The following is a 19,159-nucleotide window of genomic DNA, read 5'->3' on the forward strand; positions in this document are numbered from 1 at the left end:
CTATATCAATGTCTGGGGAAATCAGTCACCGTCCGTCTACACCTTTTAAATCTCTCAAAGCTGGGTGCAACTTCCCATTCTCGATGGGAATCATGGCCAAGGCATCTCGGAACCCCACCGCTGATGCTCTGGCAGTCGGCAAGCTGATAGGCCTTAGTAGGTTCCGTTGTCTCGGAAGGTTTCGCCTCGCTGACAAAACAGCAAGATATATCATAGGCCGGCACACTCGTACAGTTCATTTAGAAGCGCTTGCACGACTGACAGGTCCGAAGAGGAGGACGGAAAGTTGAGAAGTCAACGGATAACGGACAAAGAAGCCCTGTTTGCCCCATCGCGGACAACGAGGCTGTCAATGAGACAGACTCTTTCATTGCCCAGTCTTGCTCTGATAAATTTCAGGCAGTCCCTTTCTCTCTTCGTATCGACTTGTCATCGCTCTTATCACCCAGACCAGGCAGACCAGCCCCTTCAAGATCGGAAGTTATCTTCGTGCCAACATGGGAAAAGGAAAGAAAATCAGAGTAAGCACAACAATCATGGTTTTTGAATTAGCGAACCGACCCCTAACCAATCATGCTCATCCATCTAGAACACCTCGTTGCATACTGTCCACGAAGACATGGACCCTGTTTCAGTCGAGGAGGCGCCAGGGGAGAACGAAACTATCCGAGAACTCCAGGAAAGGATTGCTCATCTCCAGGAAGAACTAGATGACTTCAGGAAGTTGTACAGGAAACAATGGTGGACTGCAGGCTCAGACATACATGGGTGGGAAGCAATCCCAATCGAATATGACCAGAAGTTTAAGAAGCTCTTCTATAGGGCCAAGTAATGGGCTGATCAGTGGGTGGAGATGGAAACAGCTGCTCTGGCAGAATTTTCTGCCAGTGAGAAACAAACCATTCTTCAGAGCCTGGAAGGCTACTGCGTACAGGATTTGGACTGGGATACCTTTATAGAGTCCCTGCCTTATCCGATCTGTGAAGTGGTTCCTCGTGCCCTCGCCCAGACAATGCTCGTGAAGGACATCGTGGACAAGTTCTTCGAGAATCCGTTTTGGTACTTCGAAGGAAAGCCTGACTTTGATGACACAGAAGCTCCAAGAAAGAGTTGTCTGTCCCTAGCAGAGCATTTGCAGCATGTATATCAGCAATTTCTTACCGGTGAGATTACAAATTCATTCCCATATCCAAGTTCAGCAATCCATTCGTACTTGTACTGACTTGATACCATAAAGTCAATCCAAAATCAGCAAGTCTCTGGAAGACCGAGACCGTCCGACTTGCGAACTCCGTTAACGGTAACCAGGCCGATAACACCGAACTAGGCCGCCATACGAAGAGCCGACGCGAGGAATCTGCTCGATCATCTGCTTCCGCTATGCTCAAGCACCCGCCATTCCGGATGCTCCTTAGAAAATGTGAAGACACCGTCGATAGGGAGGCAACGCTAATCAAATACTACGAGAGAGCTGAGCGGTTGGCAATCGATCTCAGCTGTTCTCATGGGACCTGCACATATCGAAACCTTACACGGCTGGCCTCTCCCTTGTTCCAGAGAGGGGAGCCGTGGGTAACCGCAGACTACTGTCATAGTATCCGACCAGATGAACCCAGACTGGACGGTCATCGCATTCTGTTTATCTTGCAACCGGCAGTGTCGCGCATTAGAGGAGCGTTCCCGGACGGTCAACTGGAAGAATGGACCCAAGCTGCGGCCGTGATTGAGGATTCCCAGTGCACAAAAGAGGTGTGGGAAAAGCGGCTAAAGGAACAGAGTGCTAAGGACGCCGAGACGTACGGAAGGGAAGAAGAGGAAAAGGCGCAAGATAGGGCTATACTGGAGAGAGAGACAAGAGAAATGGAGGGATGTGAGGAGCAACAGAGAGCAGAGGAAGATAAAAAGAATGATCCAAGGATACAGGGAAAGAAGAACGCCCCTGTGAAGCAGGAGGTTGAGGAAAAAGGCGAAGAAGAGCCAGAGATCTCAGCTCCCAAGCGAGCTCGAAGGACAAGGGGAACAACAAGAACGAAGGCAATTGAGCAGGAGAATGAAGAAAGAGGCGAAGAAGAGCCAGAGAGCCCAGCTCCCAAGCGCGCTCGAAGAACAAGGGGAACAACAAGAACGAAGGTAGTCCAGCAGGTAGAAGGGACAGAAGACGGACCATCGGGAGAGAAAGTTGAAGCGAAGAAGAGAGGGCGTTGGGCAAACAGAAAGACTACCAAATGAGGGTTCCTAAGATTTCAGGGACTGTATGAAGAGTGTTGCGCATTCTGCTTCCTTATCTGATATTTCTTCGCGGAGGTTTTTGTATTCAAGTCTATCTAAAAATATGAACTGCGTTCTTAGTCCAATTTACTGTCTATCCTAACTTTAAAATTAGGAAGCGAAGGAAAAAAAGAAGGATGGGACGAGCCGGGCTTGAACCGGCCACCTCCAGATCTTCAGTCTGACGCGCTCCCAGATGCGCCATCGTCCCTTGCTCATGCTTAGATTTTGCTCTGTATAGTGTCTAGAAGGAAGTTGCTTGATGAGTGGTTCAGTACACAAGCATCCAGATCACATGTAGCTATGTGACTGACTATGGAGTACTGCACTGTATAGCGTCACTCGTAGACAGACGGAATCCACAGAGTGCCAGAGGATGAATTGGTGCTACACAAAATTGGTAATCGCACGTGTAACCACTACTGACATGATACATCCCGTGATGCTATTAACTTCCAGCTATGTATAGAACTACCCTGGCACATCGATCTAAGCTCCATCCCCTTGTTGTTGCTGTTGCTGCTTCCATTGGTGAGCTCTTTGCAGCAGCTTCGACAGATTTGCCGCTGACTGGTCGTCCGCCGGGAATACGTAGTCCATGTACTCCTCGTACCGGTCGTCGTCCAACTTGCGCCGCTTCTTGACGCGCCGGGGCATCTGCTTCTCGATCTTGTCGATGTCTTCTGGTGAACCGTGCGTGTGCTCGAACGACCGCCAAGCATTGAGCAGTTCCACGCGCTGTGTCATGGTTAGTCAGGGATATGTCAGAAAAGGAACGTTGACGACAGCTTACCTCTTCCTTGAGCTCCTTCTCCTTGAACACTTTGTGGGCTCGTTCGAAAACGGCCCGAGCACGACGCTTGGCATCCTCGCTGATCGGCCGCTCCTCTTCCTCCTCCTCTTCCTCTTCCTCCTCGTCGGGAACATTGATCTCGAAGCGGGCGTAGTTGATCCACACCTTGACGTGGTCTGTCTTCTCCAGCAGACGCTCGTACAGCTGGCGGACCCGGTCGTATTCGCCCTCGTACTCCTCAAAGTCGATGTACGACTTCCACACCAACTCGGGCATATCGAGAGTTGGTTGGTCAATCCCAAGCTCGTAAATGGCTCGTGCACGGTCGGTGTCGTCCAGCCCGCGCTCCAACTCGGCATACTTGATCCACGACTGGCTGTTGGAAGGATTCCACTCGATCTGCTTTTCGAACAGCGTCCGGCACCGCACGAACTCGAACAGCTGGCGCTCTAGATCAATGTATCCCCGGAAGAGTTTATCCTTCGGGCACATGCCGATGGCCTGGCCAAGCGTCTTGCGAGCGGCTTGGAGATTCATCTGACGGATCTCAAACTGCGCCTTCATGAGCCAGATCTTGGCAAAGGTGAACTTTTTGTGGGGAATCAACTTGAGACACTCGTTGTAGATTTGGCGCGCACGCTCGGCGTCCTTAGCTTCCAGTTCCTCCCAGATGGCGTAGAATATCCAGAGGTAGATATACCGTCTCCAGTGCCGCTTCTCCTGCGATGGTGGTATTTGAGCGATCGCGCGTTCGTAGATGTCGCGTACTCGGTCGGGGTCGCCCGAGGTCTCCTCAAGCCGGGCAAAGTCGAACCATATGTCGTAGTTCCGCGAGTTTTCTTTCAGTTGCTCCTCGTATTGGACTCTGCGTTTCGAAAGAATCACGTCCTCAACGCCTTCCCGGTCACCATACTGTTTCTCAAATGTCGTATAGGACTTGTGAAGCGCCATGGACTTTGAGCGAGGAAGTCGATCTAAAGCATACTTGTAAATCGCCCTAGCACGCTCATACTCCTTCAACTTCGCCTCGAACTTGGCATAGCCGATGAACAGCTTCTCGTCCATAAAGTCCTCTCCCAACGTCTCGATCGCCATTCCATACACCTCCCGCACGAGATCGCTCGTTCCATACTCCTCTTCAAACCGAGCCCACTTGATCCAATTGCGTGGTTCGGGGTGAACAATCGTGAACCGCTGGAAGATCGCGCGCGCCCTCTCGAACTCATTGTACCGCTTTTCCAGCTTGATATAGGCGCTCCAAGCTCCCTCTTCCGGCTCCCAAGACATCCACCGCTCAAAGACCTGCCGTGTGCCCGCAATGTTGCCCAGCGTCTCCTCCATGTAGACATACTTGTACCACAGCTTATCCACCCGAGGCAAGATCGTCACCGCACGGTCGAGTAAGTTCCTGGCATGGTTGATGTTGCGATTCCGCATCTCCGACTCAATGTACCGAATCCACAGAACCACCGAGGTCGGGCTGACGTCCAGCGCCCGTTCAAAGATTGAGCGCGCCCGGCGGAACTCTTTTTGCTCTAGCTCCCATGCCGCATAGCGCATCCAATTGTTCATGTTAATTCGGTTCCGACGCACATAGTCTTCGAATTCTTTTCGCTTGCGGCCCTGATATTCGTGCAGTTCTTCCAGGTCGGCAAAGCGCTGCGTCGGCGCCTGCAATGCGGGCTCCTGCCGGTCCACGGCCTCGCGAAGCAGCTGCTCCGCTGAGATCTGGACGGGCGCCGCGGCCTTGTTCTTGACCCTGGGAGGGCCGCGTGACGACTCCATCGTGGTATAGTTTATGCGACGATAATCGATCGGTAAATGAGGTATAGATCGAGCCGGACAAGGCCACCGAGAGTTCTGGTGTGCGCGTAGGGCTAGAATAAAGCCGGCTCAACTGATAACACGTCCAGAAATCCCAAATCAAAGGCGTTGTTCTGGCGACTGGGCGGTAGTCGAGGTTGATGCTGATTCCAGATTCCGAATGAATGCTGCGATCCAAAGTCGGGCAAGCTGCGGTGTTGGTCTCTGGCGCCACCCCCAGCCACCGCGTTGCTGACTCAGCTCCGGCCTGCTAAGCCCAGTCCGTGTGGCGGCGAACCCAAACCTCGAACTTCACCTGCATCTCATCTACGCGGCCTTGCTTCTACTTTGCGGACCTACACAGCTTGTCTGCTGGTCACGCTGCCGAATACCCATCATGTCAAATGCGGAGGATCTCTTGAGAGATCTTGAGGAGGACGACGAGGATCTTCAGGCTGGTGATGGCCTCGAAGAGGAAGCTGTCGATGAGGAGCAGCTGGCGCAAGCGCCTGAGCTCACCAACGAGTTTGACGTTGCCTTGTCGACCGCCGACGAACTGACTCGTCTACACAAAGTGCTGCGCGATCACTACTCTATCCGATTTCCTGAGCTCGAGACGCTCGTGACTACCCCGATCGACTACGCGAAAACTGTCGCTATTCTGAAAAATGGCCCGCTCAACGATATCAAGGCTCTGTCGACCTCGCCAGATAACATGGTGGGCGTGCCACTGAGGTCGATCTTGGATGGGCCATCCCTGATGGTTGTGGCCGTGGAGGGCACCACCACCCGAGGCCGGGAGATGACCGAGTCCGAACTCAAGACCGTGATGGATACTTGCGAGCGGATCCTGAAGCTCGATCGCGAACGTACGGCACTTACAGAGAGCATCCAGTCGCAAATGAGCCAGATCGCTCCCAACTTGGCGGCTTTGATTGGACCGGAGACAGCGGCTCAGTTCTTGAACCAGACCGGAGGTCTGCTTGAGCTAGCGAAGATCCCCGCGTGCAACCTAGCTGCACAGGGCTCGAAGCGGTCGGAGGGACTGGGATTTGCTACAAATATTGGTATTCGCTCTCAGGGATTTCTGTACAACTCGCCGATTATACAAGGTGTCCCGAACGACCTTAAGCGGCAGGCCATTCGCATCGTCTCTGCCAAGATGGTCCTTGCTACGCGAGCGGACGTCTCCAAGTACAGTCCTGACGGATCGCTTGGTGAAGAGCTGAAGCAGCAGTGTTTCCAGCGTCTGGAAAAGCTTACGGAACCCGCGCCGAACTCGGGCGTGAAGGCGCTCCCCGCTCCGGACGACAAGCCGTCCCGTAAGCGAGGTGGACGACGGGCGAGAAAGGCAAAGGAAGCTGTCGCCATGACGGAACTCCGCAAAGCCCAGAACCGGGTTGCCTTTGGTAGGGAGGAGGCAGAAGTCGGATATGGTACCGGAGAGGGAACAGTCGGACTGGGCATGCTTGGCCAACAGAATGATGGGCGGATCCGCGCGACTCAGATCGACCAAAGAACCCGAGCGAAGCTTAGCAAAAACAACAAGGGATGGGGTACCGCAACCCCCGTCAGTGGCACATCTACATCTCTCCGTGCATTCGGCTCCAATGCTAGTGGAACGGCCAGTGTGCTTCAGGCGAAAGGGTTGCGGACCTCTGGAGTTGGCACCTCGCTGGGAGGATCAGCCGGTACTGCCAGTACTATTGCCTTCACGCCCGTGCAAGGGTTGGAATTGGTGGATCCTAAGGTACAAGCTGAGTTGAGTCGGAAACGCAAGGCCGAGGAGGATCGGTGGTTCAAATCTGGCACATTCACGCAAGTTGGTGGCCAGAGCAGCACGGCGCCTCAAGGGGGGAATGGAGGTTTTAAGGTTCCGGCATTGCCTCCGAAGAAGAAGGTCGATACAGGCGAGGGTAAGATGGCACCGCCACCGCCGCCGGTGAAGCAGTAAAGGGGGTCATTGTGTTTTTCAGGATTACGAGCATTCACAAGGCGTTATAACATGGGATTTGCATGATACCATCAAGAACTGTACGATAGGATTAAACAAAAATACCAGTGCTTAATTATGGTTTAGCTTCTTTGGTCATCAGTGAACGGTACTGTGCAAGGGTGCCGAATTCCATGCGAACCAGTGGACAGCTAGCCATGGTTCCAGACGGGATGGTGAAATTTCTCGGGCTGGGGATAGGCAAAGCCCAGCCCACACACACCCTGATGGCGCAAGCCCGGAAAATATGTCGTGCTATTGTCTTGAATGTGACAATAACGGGCAAGAACTCAATTCTGCTGGGGGTTGCGCCGAGCAGTGTTTCATAGCACTTTTCTTTATTCTCCATTTGGCACACCGGCTGACCACCGTCCCCTAGCACTTGTAGTTATTGTCCCTAGGCAACATATTATAGGGCCCTAACCAACCACCGGAGATGTTGTAGTGCAGACCAGTTGCATGTCGCACCCGGGGATCCGATGATAAGCATAAAATTAGTAGCCGATGATCATCCAGGCACCCGGGCTCTCAAAATTTGATCATCCAACGAGCAGTGCAACATTCCGGCTGACCGACTCAAGTGTCGGCATATTGCGTGCTTTGAGGGTGATCTGATCGATCTTGGATTTCATCGAGTAGAGGTTGGATCGGGTGGATCTGTATGAGCAGTTGCTCTATTATCGGGTTTCATTTCTTTCTGTTTTCTTTAAATGGCGACGTTCATCCCATCATTCTTCTTTCTTGTCTTTTTAATTCTTCTCGCTTTATATTAGTTGCACTTATTGTCACTCTTTAGCATCACCTTCCACCTTTTTTTTTCCCCTAGATACATACACCCCTATACACCACTCCATACTACTATTTTACACTACTACCATCATAGACCACCAGCCCTAGACAATACTACTAGAACAATGTCCCCCAGCATAACCTCACCACGTCCCTCCACCCCCGAAACCCAACATCAACGGCTCAAACCATCACCACCACCACCCACCAACATCCTCCTCAACCACCACACCCTCCTAACCACCAACCCCGAAGCCTTCAAATTCCAAGCCGCTGCATCCCTCCAACTTCGTCTCAACCCAACAATCCCCAATAATTCATCCCTAATACCACCACCTTTAGACACCAACCTCATCATCTCCCCTTACAACACCCCACACCACCTCCTCGACCTTCAGACCCTCAACCCGGCCTCCCAACTCCTCGCCAAAGCGCTGACCCTATTCCACCCCATTCGTCCCGACTACGCCACAGCGCCCTACACCGAGTCCTTTAACTGGGACAGTGTCTTTGGGTTTCTAAGGAAACAGGCGAAAAGCGAGGGATATACTTGGGGCAAGAGACACGAGAATATATTCTATGTGGTGGTGTTCCGGTCGACGTTGACGGCCGATGCAGATGGGGAAAAGTTGCATGTGTTGGATGAGATGTCGTTACGAGAGGCGGTGGCGGGGGGTGGGTTGTTGAAGTATTGGTTTGGGAATGTGGATGGGGAGAGGAGGGGGCTAGCTACTTGTGAGTTCTCTACCCTCTTTTTTTCTTTTCTTTAGAGTTTACTTAAGAAAAATGTTTGTGAGGAGGATGGATGTGCTAATAACGAGTGAATGATAGGTGTATGGCGCAGTCGGGAAGATGCAAGAAAAGGAGGGTCGGGACCATGGCATCGACGAGCACGTGGGGCGGCGAGGGAAATGTATGAACGAATTGAGTTCACGACGTTGAAGTTGGTGGTGGGGGAGGATGAAGAAGGGAATTGGGGATGGGAGTTTGGGGAGTGGGTGGATGAATAGCTTGATCTTATCATATCATTGATTGGGTGTTCAATTGCTAATGATTAATACTGCATGTATCTTGTGAAGAGTTATACCCTTGATTCAAAAACAGATCAGCAATGAAAATCTCGCTTGCAGCATTTGCTGACCGGAAAACATTTCTGAATCCAGAGTGGACAGCCAAAAGGGCAGCATTGCCCGCATAGTGGATTCCCCACCCGCGCATTGTGGCGTTTCCAGAAGAGTATCATTCCACGCGAAGGTGGGGTGGGGGGAAGTTCCACTGGATTATTGTTTGCCAATCTCCAATCTGCTGATTGTAACATCCCCATTCCTATTGCAGCCGATCAACTTGTCAAGTGTCAACAGTCATGGCTTTGCTGCATGGAACGTTCCTCAACGCGGGGCAGGCCCTATCCTCCAGATTTAGGATTAGGATACGTCACGACACATACCCCGGATAGATATAAAAAATATATAAATAACCCTATACCCCAGTTCCTCTCCCCTCCCATCAGTTCAACCAGATAGTTCAACCAACACCACACTACTAAGTAGTACATACTACAAAATGCCTGGCGTCCTCACCCAAACCCTCGCCGTCAGCGACGGCCCCCTCACCTCCGAAAACGCTGCCTTCCTTCGCCCCTCCGACCCTAACCTCCCCCTCGACGAGCTCCGCGCCCGCTTCAACGCCGACGGCTACCTCTTCCTCAAAGGAGTCCTCCCCCGCGAAGACGTCCTCGAAGCCCGCCGCCAATACTTCTCTTACCTCGCCCCCACCGGCGTCCTGAAGACAGACAGCGACCCCGTCCACGGCATCTTCAACCCCGACAAAACCCCCGACGACTTCCCCGGCATCGGGGCTGGTGCGGCTGGTGGTAATGGCCGGCCGGGCGGGGAGAGCGCCGCACAATTCGTCGATCGCGCCATCGAGGCTCACTACAAGGACTGGTATGCCGAGAAGCTGGTCCAGCATCCGGTGCTATATGCCTTTATTGCCAAGTTCACTGGGTGGGGGGACAATACGTTGACGTTTAAGCGGACGCTATTGCGGAATAATATCCCCCAGACGAAGCCTATTGGGGTCCATTATGATCAGATCTTTATCAGACATGGGGAGCCCACGGCTGTGACGGCTTGGGTGCCTATTGGGGATATTAAGTTGAGTGGTGGGGGGTTGATTTATTTGGAGGATAGTATGTCTTCCATCCGGATTGTATGATGTGGGGATGCTGACGAGGACAGGTGATGTCGTGGGCCAGAAGATCGAGAATGAATTCACGGCCAAAGCTCTGGCAGCGGGCATGACGGAGGAAGAGGCTAAATATGCCTTCAACTCGAATATGATGTCCACGGGCATGTTGTCGGAGAATCCCGCCGAATTTGCCAAGGAAAATGGCCGGCGTTGGTTGGTTGCGGAATACGAGGCGGGGGATGTGGTGCTGCATAAGCCTCACATGGTAAGCAGCATCTAGTTAGAAGCCTGTGGATAGTGCTGATGGGATTAGATCCACGCGTCGACGGTGAACAATGACCCGGATAGAGTGATCCGGTTGGCGACGGATTTGCGGTTTGCAGACTCGTCCCGGCCTTATGATAAGGTGGGTTTATACCTGGATTCTGTGATATATTGGATGGACACTGATAATGGTGCAGAGATGGATGAACTTTTACCGATTTAATGACGGTGTTTAATTGGTCAAATTGGGACAATGACAGTGTTGGTTAATTGAACATAAACTTATGACAGACATGACATGATCCTTCTACCTGCTTACTCCCGTCCATAGCTTTGCTTTCTTTTCTGCGTTCATCTACTTCCTAGTAGATATATCAAACGTACAATGACAGATCCTAGGTCCTTCGTTAGCTTCCATACTACCACGACTGAAAGATACCTACTGCTGATCATCACAGAACCCTCCAGTCCACCCACCACCCTGTTCAATACACTGCACCTTGAGTTAGCCTATTCTCCTCGGCATACGACCAAAACCAGCCTACCGTATTCCGACAGGCAAGATTCGCAATCTCATCCCCACCACGGATCTGGCATGAGGTGGAATTGCTCAGCATGATTTCCATGAGGGCAGCCAGGGCGGGCACACCCAACCCGAGGCAGGAGTAGAGGCTGACTAGGGCGGTTTTCATCGTGGTGTAGCTAGTTTCTAGTTGGTGGCTAAGAGCTAGTGGATGTTGGCGGTGGTGGATGTCTACCAGAGAGAGTGCCCCTTGCTACGATAGGCCTAGGTAAGTTTGGGGAGGGACCTTGGTTGACTGGCTAGCAGGGTAGCTGCATTCTGTGAGGGATCTGCAGAGGGGATTACTTGGATTGAAGCTCGTGCATAGTTGCGGATGGTCCGGTGCTACACAGCACGATCTGCTATCGATATGGCGAGGGATAGATACTCGGGATGTGACTCGTTGATCTTTCAATCTTTTGATGCCTTAATTGCTCATGCATTATCTTCATGCCCAAAGAGTTTGTTTTCGTTACTTTGATCGCATTCACTAGTTATGGCTGCTTCGACGTGGCATCCCTTGCTGACGGCCTTAGGTAAGAGGGGGCCAGATGCACTGAGAGGAATGTCCAAAATCCGATAGTCGGCACCCCCAAGATTTGGGGCCAGTGGGATCCGCCGGTCGCGATGGATACCGGAGAACAATAGTCATCCTCCAGCTGTAGTTAGTCAGTTAATAGTTAACTAGTTATGAGGCAGATGGTTAGTCTTCAGGTTAAGTTCCGAGACCGAGGGGATGGACCAACGGCAGCAATCAGGAGAGGCACCGTCAGCACGCAGTCCGGAAGCATAGAAAGTCCGACCGCATCAGCCCCGCCGGCCGAGCTTTGCTCCGTTTGAATCCTTCACTCTTTCTTCCCCTCTCTCGCTCTCTCTCTCTCCGCCCTTTTATTTCTCTTCTTCCCCCTCTACTCTTACTCCCTTTCACTCTCCATCTTTCCTCACTTACCCTCCACCCTTTTTTTTTTTTTCTGTAAGCCATATCTCTCCATTTTTCTCATTCTTCTCACTGTCAACTTGACTGATTCTAACCATTGCCTCTCTAGTATTTCACCACACAACACCATGGCTGCCCCCGCCCAGAAGTTCAAGGTCGCCGACATCGTACGTTCCCCGTTATACAATTCTCCCATGATCGCAATTCTCATTCATGCATCTAGTCCCTGGCTGCCTTTGGCCGCCGCGAGATCGAGCTCGCTGAGATTGAAATGCCCGGTCTCATGTCCATCCGCCGCAGATATGGTCCCGACCAGCCCCTCAAGGGTGCCCGTATCGCCGGTTGCCTGCACATGAGTATGTCGGCCTGACACTTTTCTACTTTGAAACCTTTCTAATCCCTTGCAGCCATCCAGACTGCCGTCCTCATCGAGACCCTCGTTGCCCTCGGTGCCGAGGTCACCTGGACCAGCTGCAACATCTTCTCCACCCAGGACCACGCCGCTGCTGCCATTGCCGCTGCCGGTGTCCCTGTGTAAGTCAAAATTGTATACCAATCTATCGGCTCGATCTAATAATTGATAGCTTCGCCTGGAAGGGTGAGACCGAGGAGGAGTACAACTGGTGCTTGGACCAGCAGCTCTCCGCCTTCAAGGATGGCAAGAAGCTCAACCTCATCCTCGACGACGGTGGTGACCTGACCTCCCTCGTTCACGAGAAGTACCCCGAGCAGCTCAAGGACTGCTACGGTCTGTCCGAGGAGACCACCACTGGTGTCCACCACCTCTACCGCATGCTCAAGGAGGGCAAGCTCCTTGTTCCCGCCATCAACGTCAACGACTCCGTCACCAAGTCCAAGTTCGACAACCTGTACGGTTGCCGTGAGTCCCTCATCGATGGTATCAAGCGCGCCACCGATGTCATGATCGCTGGTAAGGTTGCCGTTGTCGCTGGTTACGGTGATGTCGGCAAGGGTTGTGCCGATGCTCTCCGCAGCATGGGTGCCCGCGTCCTGGTCACCGAGATCGACCCCATCAACGCCCTCCAGGCTGCCGTCCAGGGCTACCAGGTCACCACCATGGAGGAGGCTGCTCCCCAGGGTCAGATCTTCGTCACCACCACTGGTTGCCGTGACATCCTCGTCGGCCGTCACTTTGAGGTGATGCGCAACGACGCCATTGTTTGCAGTACGTCCCTTCTATCATGATCTTTTGAATCAAGCTAACTGCTCAGACATCGGTCACTTCGACATTGAGATCGACGTTGCCTGGCTCAAGGCCAACGCCAAGTCGGTCCAGAACATCAAGCCCCAGGTTGACCGCTACACCATGGCCAACGGCCGCCACATCATCCTGTTGGCCGAGGGTCGTCTCGTCAACCTTGGCTGTGCCACCGGCCACTCTTCCTTCGTCATGTCCTGCTCTTTCTCCAACCAGGTCCTTGCCCAGATTGCTCTGTTCAAGGCCGAGGACGCCGAGTTCGGCAAGAAGTACGTCGAGTTCGGTACCACCGGCAAGAAGCCCGTCGGTGTCTACGTTCTCCCCAAGGCTCTCGATGAGCAGGTCGCTCTCCAGCACTTGGAGCACGTCAACGCCAAGCTGTCTCAGCTCACCCCCGTCCAGGCTGAGTACCTTGGCCTGGAGGTCACCGGACCTTTCAAGGCTGACCAGTAAGCCCTCCTATACCCAAAACTTTAATATATTGGCAGCTACTGACTAAGTGAAATAGCTACCGCTACTAGATGTCGAAATCCTACTGCTAGACTTCAACATTCACGATGTTACGACGACATATACAGGGTTCTTTATCAACATGGGGCTCAAAAGCATTGTCTTCAACGGCAAATAAAAGTGGCTGGGTATGGCTAGGGTTGCATTGGTGGTTGTGGAGTAATTGTTCAACAGAAGATACCAGATAATTGAATACATCAGATTCCTACTACAGTAGTTTACCAAAATACCTCCCCCTCCCCAAAACTAGATATACTTACAACTGAATCTCCTTAAACTTCCTCGCGTTCTGCTCCAACGCCACCTCAACAGGCAACCTCTCCATACTACTCGCCCCAAAGAACCCATGCACCCCCTTACACCTCTTCAACACATACTCCGCATCCTCCGGCCCCGCCAACGGGCCCCCATGACACAACACAATCACCTCCGGATTCACCTTCACCACCGCATCCCGCACCTCCTGCACCACCTTAACACATTCATCCAACGTCAACGCCGTCTGCGCCCCAATCGTCCCACTCGTCGTCAATCCCACATGCACCACAATCACATCCGCGCCCGCCCGCGCCATCATCTCTCCTTCCTTCACATTGAACACGTACGGCGTCGTCACCAGATCCATTTCCCTAGCGATGCGAATCATCTCCACTTCCTTCTCATATCCCATCCCCGTCTCTTCGAGGTTCGCGCGGAAGTTCCCGTCGATCAGACCGACTGTCGGGAAGTTTTGCACCCCCACGAACCCGATGTCCCGTAGTTGGCGCAGGAAGGTCCGCATGTCTCGGAAGGGGTCGGTGCCGCAGACGCCCGCGAGGACGGGGGTGTTTTGGATGAGGGGGAGGACTTCGCTGGACTGTCCTCTTGGTTAGTATCGGTGGTGGGAGGGAAGGGGGAGGGGGAGGGGGGGGGAGGGAGGGTATGTACCATTTCGACCACCACGGCGTTGGCGTCTGAGTAGGGCATCATGCCTGCGAGAGAGCCTCGGCCTGCCATGCGGAATCGCCCCGAGTTGTAGACTAGGATTAGGTCGGCCCCGCCTTTTTCGATGAATTTGGCGGAGAGGCCGATTCCTGTGTTTTATGTCATTGTTGTGGTTAGTGGTGTTGATGTCGGTGATTGGGAAGATGGGTGAGGAGGTTATGGCATTGAAGGGATGCATGGGTACTTACCGGCTCCCGCACCGATGATGATGGAACCATCGGCGATGGTCTTGCGAAGACGGTCGAGGACTTCTTGTCGGGTGGTTGGGCGGGGCATGGCGATGTTGTTGTGTATGTGTGTATGTATTTATGTTGGAGTATGTTGGGTGATTGTAGTAGGTATTAAGAGAGTAGTATGTTATATACTAAATCGAGGGCTAGTGGAGGACAGTTGAGGATGGGCCTTAAATAACCTCCGACCTACAAAAGTCGGAATTATGACGAATGAAAGAATGTCGGAAACAAACATCCCCGTGATAGTGTGACTGTATCTCCGAAGGAGGGGTAGGAGGGGGTATGCCAAATCATCAGTGGATCAGGCGGTTACCACATAATTGATAGTCAAGTATCCATTTTGGTGGCGGATGGGTGGTACTTTCAGTCCTGGTAACCACTTCAGCTGAGGATCGTCCGGGATTTGACCCACGGCTAACCCTAACTAGTCTGCACCGGCGTGCTTTTATCTGCAACTGAGACTCCTCTCTTCTGCGTGATTAATTTAATTTATCTCGCCTCGAGGTTTTTTAAAGTTCCTGCGACAAGTCCCAGTCGGTATTACGCACGATAGTAGTCTCCGACATGACGGTGCAGCGCAAAGCCGATCAGTTCCTCAGCTGTCTGCCACCAGCCACAGTGTAACGTGCCCCTCTTCAACGTTATAAACCCCATTCCCATTGAATAGTAGTAACATCACCTTTTCTACAACTCCTCCCATATCTACAACAAGTCATAGTCATAGTATACTGCAACATGCCAACCATCCTCCTCCTCGGCACCTGCGACACAAAATGGTCCGAACTACTCTACCTCCACTCCCAACTAACCTCTAACCCCTCCATCTCCGTCCTTCTCATGGACGTCGGCCGCGCCGCCACCTCCTCTCCGCTCATCAACATTCCTCATCCCAGCCTCGACAACAAAACAATCGACTACACCCAGCTCCCCCGAAACGACTACATCCAATCCATCACCCATGTCTCCACCCCCACCGTCGCCGACCTCTACCACAATGGCAAATTCCACACCATCCTCTCCATCGGCGGCAGCTGCGGCACCACCATCGCAACCACCATCATGCGCGATGCCCTTCCCATCGGATTCCCGAAACTGATGGTCTCCACCATGGCCTCCGGCGACGTGGGTCCCTACATCCAGGAAACAGACATCACCATGATGTACAGTGTCGTCGACGTAGCCGGCACAAACAGCATTCTGAACAGAATCCTCCGCAACGCGGCAGCCGCAGGAACCGGAATGGCGATATCATACCACGACCAGCTTCATACCTCCGAGTCTAATAGCACGAACGGACACGCCCAGAATGGACTCCACAAGCAGAATGAGACCAAGCAGGAAACACCCAAGAAAACCAAAATCGGCATCACCATGTTCGGCGTCACCACACCCGCCGTAACCCAAATCCGCACCTACCTGGAATCCCACCTCCCGGATGCATGCGAAATTTACGTCTTCCACGCCACCGGCTCCGGCGGAAAAGCCATGGAGAGACTAATCCGCGAACAACAACTCGACGCCGTCGTGGATTTGACCACCTCCGAGATTGTGGATGAGCTCGCCGGCGGGGTATTGTCCGCCGGACCGGGACGGTTAGACGCCGCGGCGGAGAGGGGCATCCCGCAGGTAGTGAGTGTGGGGGCGTGCGATATGATTAATTTTGGAACGAAGGATACAATTCCCGAGCGGTTCAGTGGGAGGAGGATCTATGAGCATAATCCGACGGTGACGATTGTGAGGACGGATGAAGAGGAGAATCGACGGATCGGGGAGTTCATTGTGGGGAAGTTGGGGAAGGCGAAGTGCCCGGGGAATGTGGTGGTTATGTTGCCGACGGGGGGAATCAGTATGATGGATGTTCCGGGAAATGATTTCTATGATGGGATGGCGGATGAGGTGTTGTTTGGGACGGTGGAGAAGGGGTTGGAGGGGTCCGGGGTAAGGGTTGTGAGGTGTCAGGGGGATGTGAATCGTAGGGAGTTTGCGGAGAGTGTAGGGGAGACTTTGTTGGGGTTGTTGAAGAGTGTAGTTAGTAAATTGTAGTATAGTTGAACTGAATTTAGGGTATATGTTAACTTTCAATCACTATGTAGATCAAACCTACTTAATAGCGAATCTTTAACCTTGGTGCCGCCGGAGCACCAATGAGGTAATTTCCCGGTGGCCATTTGCCCGAGTTACAGTTTCTTTGAAACTTAAGTATAAATTGAATTCCCCAACTTTCCTTCTTGTACATTCTACTTCTGTTTTAGAGATACTACACAACAGTACATCTACATCAATCAACATGTCCCGTTCCCTCGAAGGCAAATTCGCCATCGTCACCGGTGGCTCCCGCGGTACCCTATCCCCATCCCCATCCCCCATCCCCTCTCCACCACCCCACTAACGTCCCCCAGGAATCGGCGAAGCCATCGCCCACAACCTCGCCAGCAAAGGCTGCTCCCTCCTCCTAAACTACACCTCAGACAGCTCCCGCGCACGCACCGAATCCCTCTGCAGCGCCCTCTCCACCACGCACAACATAACCTGCATCCCCGTGCAAGCCGACCTCTCGGACCCCACCCCCGCCATCAGCACCATCCTCTCCGCCGCCAAAACCCACTTCACCTCCCCAGCCACAGGCACCCTAACAATCGACATCCTAATCAACAACGCCGGCGTCAGCAAAGACCGCTTCCTCAACGACCCCTCCTCAGGCCCCATCGACCCGGGCTACTTCAACTGGCATTACACTATCAACGTATTGGCCCCGCTGCTCCTCACGCAAGCCTGCGCCGAGTACCTCCCCCGCAAGCCCGCGCACAGCGGCCGCATTATCAACATTTTGAGTATTTCCTCCTCGTTGGGGTTCACGGGCCAATCGGTGTATGGGGGTACCAAGGCGGCGTTGGAGGCGATGACGAGGACGTGGGCGAGGGAGTTGGCGGACGTGGCGACGGTGAATGCAGTGAATCCGGGTCCTGTAGTCGGGGATATGTATTTTGCTACGGGTGAGGAGTTTTGGAAGCAGATGCAGGGGTTTCAGGATAATGCGCCGTTGAGTAAGTTGCAGGATGGGGAGGAGGGGTTGAGTGAGGAGCAGGAGAGGTTGATTAGGGAGAAGATGGGGGGTAGGAGGCCTGCGTTTACGAGGGAGATTGCAGGGGTTGTGGGGATGCTTTGTACGGAGGATGGGGCGTGGTGTACGGGAAGTGTGGTTTGTGCTAATGGCGGGTTGAAGTTTACTACTTAGTTGTTGTGGGCTTTGGGATTTTTGGGTTGGGGGGTCACTATATAGGGCTAGGAAATGATTAGAATAGAGTGGTGGGGTGAGAACCACTTTGACAATAAATTGAATTACTTATCTTACTATTTATACACGTCCTGAATTGGCTTAGAATTCTAGTGTTTTGCCAAGTAGTCGAGTGGTTACTTAATACTATGCATCTGGAGGATATATCTCCTGAAGTGCGCTATGAGTTGGTTCGTTGGTTCTGATAGGTAGTTCTCTGCATTGGGTATACTAGAATCTGTGGGTTTTGCTTACAGTGTTCGAACTGTGCCATAAGAGCAGTTGCTTATGTTTTAGTTGCCCATAAATAATGATAATAACAACCAGTCGCTGGTATAGAACTACTATAGGATTATATCGGTGTCTACCTCTTGGTATGCGAGTTAGGGTTATGCACGTTCCCGTCAGCCTCGTGCCGTGACTACCGTAACCCTAACTTCTCGACTGACACGTTCGCTCCGACCTGGAGCGTTTCAACATCTTCTAAATGGAAGATGTAGCACTAAAGAAGATGCAGAAAAAGGAGAAGGTCTTGGTGACTTAGATCGATCATTTCATTTTATGTTAAACTCAGTAGTGTTTAAAGATGCAAAAGAGTGGCAGAAACGAAGGGGATGCCTGTGTGTTCTTGCCCTGTTTGGTAGGCACCCTGCATCGACAACCTAGCTATGTCAGCCAGTATGCTATATGAGCATGCTCTAATGGATGCGAGTACCGGATAGAACGGCAATAGCAAAGTGGGTAGCCCGATTTTGGTCATATTTAGGTTAGATTTAAAGTGAAACGCTAGTACCGTCGGTAGATTCATAGTATCGGTAGCTGTTTGCTTGCTGATATCCCATGCATTACAGTCATATGGACGGAAGGAAGTGCAATCGAATACTGATTATATCAACGACAATTAAATCAATCATTTTCCACTCACCTATATTACGGCGGCTAATAGCGGCCATCGGGCAAATGCAATTTTTTGGTGTTTACTGCCGGCAGAATTAGTATATAGCTGATTGGATCATGTAGCTTATATAACATACTTATCTATATCTAGTTATATAAAGCTGTATATACACTATTAGATGACTTGCTTGGCTTCGCTATACAGATGGCTACTAGTCTTGAGTACTATAAAAAGATATAAGTCTTATCCAGGGTATTATACACAGGTATTCTATATAACTGGAATATAGGTACTGGTGCTGGTACTAGTACAGGTATATATTAATAATTAAGAAAATAATTATATTTATCTAGACTTACTCTGTCCACGGGTCCTAATTATCTGATTTTAATTAGCAAAATAAGATATCAATATATAACTGCTCTCTGTATAGATCTTAGAA

General features: G+C 52.0%; 9 protein-coding genes and 1 non-coding gene across 10 annotated transcripts; 6 read left to right on the plus strand and 4 right to left on the minus strand.

Moving 5' to 3' along the window:
* Nucleotides 1–497: 497 nt before the first annotated feature.
* On the plus strand, nucleotides 498–2,229 carry BO87DRAFT_411889 (uncharacterized protein; the record flags this gene model as incomplete). The annotated part of the gene is made up of 4 exons (XM_025626470.1): nucleotides 498–521; nucleotides 590–828; nucleotides 889–1,163; nucleotides 1,238–2,229. 4 exons carry the CDS (start codon nucleotides 498–500, stop codon nucleotides 2,227–2,229), a joined length of 1,530 nt encoding a protein of 509 aa, XP_025485460.1.
* A 177-nt stretch (nucleotides 2,230–2,406) lies between these two features.
* On the minus strand, nucleotides 2,407–2,479 carry BO87DRAFT_t5. The gene has a single exon. It is a non-coding gene; the product is annotated as a tRNA-Phe (tRNA).
* Nucleotides 2,480–2,620: 141 nt separating this feature from the next.
* On the minus strand, nucleotides 2,621–5,033 carry clf1 (putative cell cycle control protein (Cwf4)). The gene is made up of 2 exons (XM_025625722.1): nucleotides 3,062–5,033; nucleotides 2,621–3,006 (listed from the first exon to the last, which is right to left on the minus strand). Exons 1-2 carry the CDS (start codon nucleotides 4,844–4,846, stop codon nucleotides 2,758–2,760), a joined length of 2,034 nt encoding a protein of 677 aa, XP_025485461.1. The 5' UTR covers nucleotides 4,847–5,033; the 3' UTR covers nucleotides 2,621–2,757.
* A 153-nt stretch (nucleotides 5,034–5,186) lies between these two features.
* On the plus strand, nucleotides 5,187–6,936 carry BO87DRAFT_372124 (U4/U6-U5 snRNP complex subunit PRP31). Its single transcript, XM_025622211.1, has one exon. It carries the CDS (start codon nucleotides 5,262–5,264, stop codon nucleotides 6,816–6,818), a length of 1,557 nt encoding a protein of 518 aa, XP_025485462.1. The 5' UTR covers nucleotides 5,187–5,261; the 3' UTR covers nucleotides 6,819–6,936.
* Nucleotides 6,937–7,574: 638 nt separating this feature from the next.
* BO87DRAFT_411892 (uncharacterized protein) lies at nucleotides 7,575–8,844 on the plus strand (the record flags this gene model as incomplete). Its single annotated transcript, XM_025626471.1, has 3 exons — nucleotides 7,575–8,381; nucleotides 8,478–8,640; nucleotides 8,751–8,844. Exons 1-3 carry the CDS (start codon nucleotides 7,772–7,774, stop codon nucleotides 8,842–8,844), a joined length of 867 nt encoding a protein of 288 aa, XP_025485463.1. The 5' UTR covers nucleotides 7,575–7,771.
* A 132-nt stretch (nucleotides 8,845–8,976) lies between these two features.
* BO87DRAFT_411893 (uncharacterized protein) lies at nucleotides 8,977–10,419 on the plus strand. The gene is made up of 4 exons (XM_025626472.1): nucleotides 8,977–9,837; nucleotides 9,887–10,101; nucleotides 10,150–10,242; nucleotides 10,298–10,419. Exons 1-4 carry the CDS (start codon nucleotides 9,210–9,212, stop codon nucleotides 10,334–10,336), a joined length of 975 nt encoding a protein of 324 aa, XP_025485464.1. The 5' UTR covers nucleotides 8,977–9,209; the 3' UTR covers nucleotides 10,337–10,419.
* Nucleotides 10,420–10,539: 120 nt separating this feature from the next.
* BO87DRAFT_454770 (uncharacterized protein) lies at nucleotides 10,540–11,019 on the minus strand (the record flags this gene model as incomplete). Its single annotated transcript, XM_025628589.1, has 2 exons — nucleotides 10,646–11,019; nucleotides 10,540–10,593 (listed from the first exon to the last, which is right to left on the minus strand). Exons 1-2 carry the CDS (start codon nucleotides 10,790–10,792, stop codon nucleotides 10,540–10,542), a joined length of 201 nt encoding a protein of 66 aa, XP_025485465.1. The 5' UTR covers nucleotides 10,793–11,019.
* Nucleotides 11,020–11,570: 551 nt separating this feature from the next.
* Nucleotides 11,571–13,541, plus strand: BO87DRAFT_372126 (adenosylhomocysteinase). The gene is made up of 7 exons (XM_025622212.1): nucleotides 11,571–11,635; nucleotides 11,709–11,766; nucleotides 11,823–11,955; nucleotides 12,007–12,133; nucleotides 12,184–12,785; nucleotides 12,832–13,267; nucleotides 13,327–13,541. The coding sequence occupies exons 2-7, from the start codon at nucleotides 11,728–11,730 to the stop codon at nucleotides 13,337–13,339; spliced, it is 1,350 nt and encodes a 449-aa protein (XP_025485466.1). The 5' UTR covers nucleotides 11,571–11,635; nucleotides 11,709–11,727; the 3' UTR covers nucleotides 13,340–13,541.
* A 27-nt stretch (nucleotides 13,542–13,568) lies between these two features.
* Nucleotides 13,569–14,777, minus strand: BO87DRAFT_372127 (TIM-barrel enzyme family protein). Its single transcript, XM_025622213.1, has 3 exons — nucleotides 14,501–14,777; nucleotides 14,256–14,401; nucleotides 13,569–14,184 (listed from the first exon to the last, which is right to left on the minus strand). The coding sequence occupies exons 1-3, from the start codon at nucleotides 14,586–14,588 to the stop codon at nucleotides 13,585–13,587; spliced, it is 834 nt and encodes a 277-aa protein (XP_025485467.1). The 5' UTR covers nucleotides 14,589–14,777; the 3' UTR covers nucleotides 13,569–13,584.
* A 463-nt stretch (nucleotides 14,778–15,240) lies between these two features.
* On the plus strand, nucleotides 15,241–17,780 carry BO87DRAFT_411896 (UPF0261-domain-containing protein; the record flags this gene model as incomplete). The annotated part of the gene is made up of 4 exons (XM_025626473.1): nucleotides 15,241–16,483; nucleotides 16,657–16,694; nucleotides 16,814–16,884; nucleotides 16,945–17,780. The coding sequence occupies exons 1-4, from the start codon at nucleotides 15,281–15,283 to the stop codon at nucleotides 17,778–17,780; spliced, it is 2,148 nt and encodes a 715-aa protein (XP_025485468.1). The 5' UTR covers nucleotides 15,241–15,280.
* Nucleotides 17,781–19,159: the final 1,379 nt, after the last annotated feature.

The sequence above is a fragment of the Aspergillus neoniger genome, assembly GCF_003184625.1.
Source record: "Aspergillus neoniger CBS 115656 unplaced genomic scaffold BO87scaffold_1, whole genome shotgun sequence".
Classification (NCBI taxonomy): domain Eukaryota; kingdom Fungi; phylum Ascomycota; class Eurotiomycetes; order Eurotiales; family Aspergillaceae; genus Aspergillus; species Aspergillus neoniger.

What these genes read in the sequence shown, in the direction of transcription:
- BO87DRAFT_372124 (XM_025622211.1), top strand. Translation starts at nt 5,262, where the DNA reads ATGTCAAATGCGGAGGATCTCTTGAGAGATCTTGAGGAGGACGACGAG.
- BO87DRAFT_372126 (XM_025622212.1), top strand. Translation starts at nt 11,728, where the DNA reads ATGGCTGCCCCCGCCCAGAAGTTCAAGGTCGCCGACATC. An exon ending in AGTTCAAGGTCGCCGACATC is followed by an intron (nt 11,767 to 11,822) that starts GTACGTTCCCCG and finishes TCATGCATCTAG; the next exon opens with TCCCTGGCTGCCTTTGGCCG. An exon ending in CGCCGGTTGCCTGCACATGA is followed by an intron (nt 11,956 to 12,006) that starts GTATGTCGGCCT and finishes AATCCCTTGCAG; the next exon opens with CCATCCAGACTGCCGTCCTC.
- clf1 (XM_025625722.1), bottom strand. Translation starts at nt 4,846, where the DNA reads ATGGAGTCGTCACGCGGCCCTCCCAGGGTCAAGAACAAGGCCGCGGCG. An exon ending in AGAAGGAGCTCAAGGAAGAG is followed by an intron (nt 3,007 to 3,061) that starts GTAAGCTGTCGT and finishes ACCATGACACAG; the next exon opens with CGCGTGGAACTGCTCAATGC.
- BO87DRAFT_372127 (XM_025622213.1), bottom strand. Translation starts at nt 14,588, where the DNA reads ATGCCCCGCCCAACCACCCGACAAGAAGTCCTCGACCGTCTTCGCAAG. An exon ending in CATCATCGGTGCGGGAGCCG is followed by an intron (nt 14,402 to 14,500) that starts GTAAGTACCCAT and finishes CATAAAACACAG; the next exon opens with GAATCGGCCTCTCCGCCAAA. An exon ending in ACGCCGTGGTGGTCGAAATG is followed by an intron (nt 14,185 to 14,255) that starts GTACATACCCTC and finishes CCAAGAGGACAG; the next exon opens with TCCAGCGAAGTCCTCCCCCT.
- BO87DRAFT_411893 (XM_025626472.1), top strand. Translation starts at nt 9,210, where the DNA reads ATGCCTGGCGTCCTCACCCAAACCCTCGCCGTCAGCGACGGCCCCCTC. An exon ending in GTTGATTTATTTGGAGGATA is followed by an intron (nt 9,838 to 9,886) that starts GTATGTCTTCCA and finishes TGACGAGGACAG; the next exon opens with GTGATGTCGTGGGCCAGAAG. An exon ending in CGTCCCGGCCTTATGATAAG is followed by an intron (nt 10,243 to 10,297) that starts GTGGGTTTATAC and finishes ATAATGGTGCAG; the next exon opens with AGATGGATGAACTTTTACCG.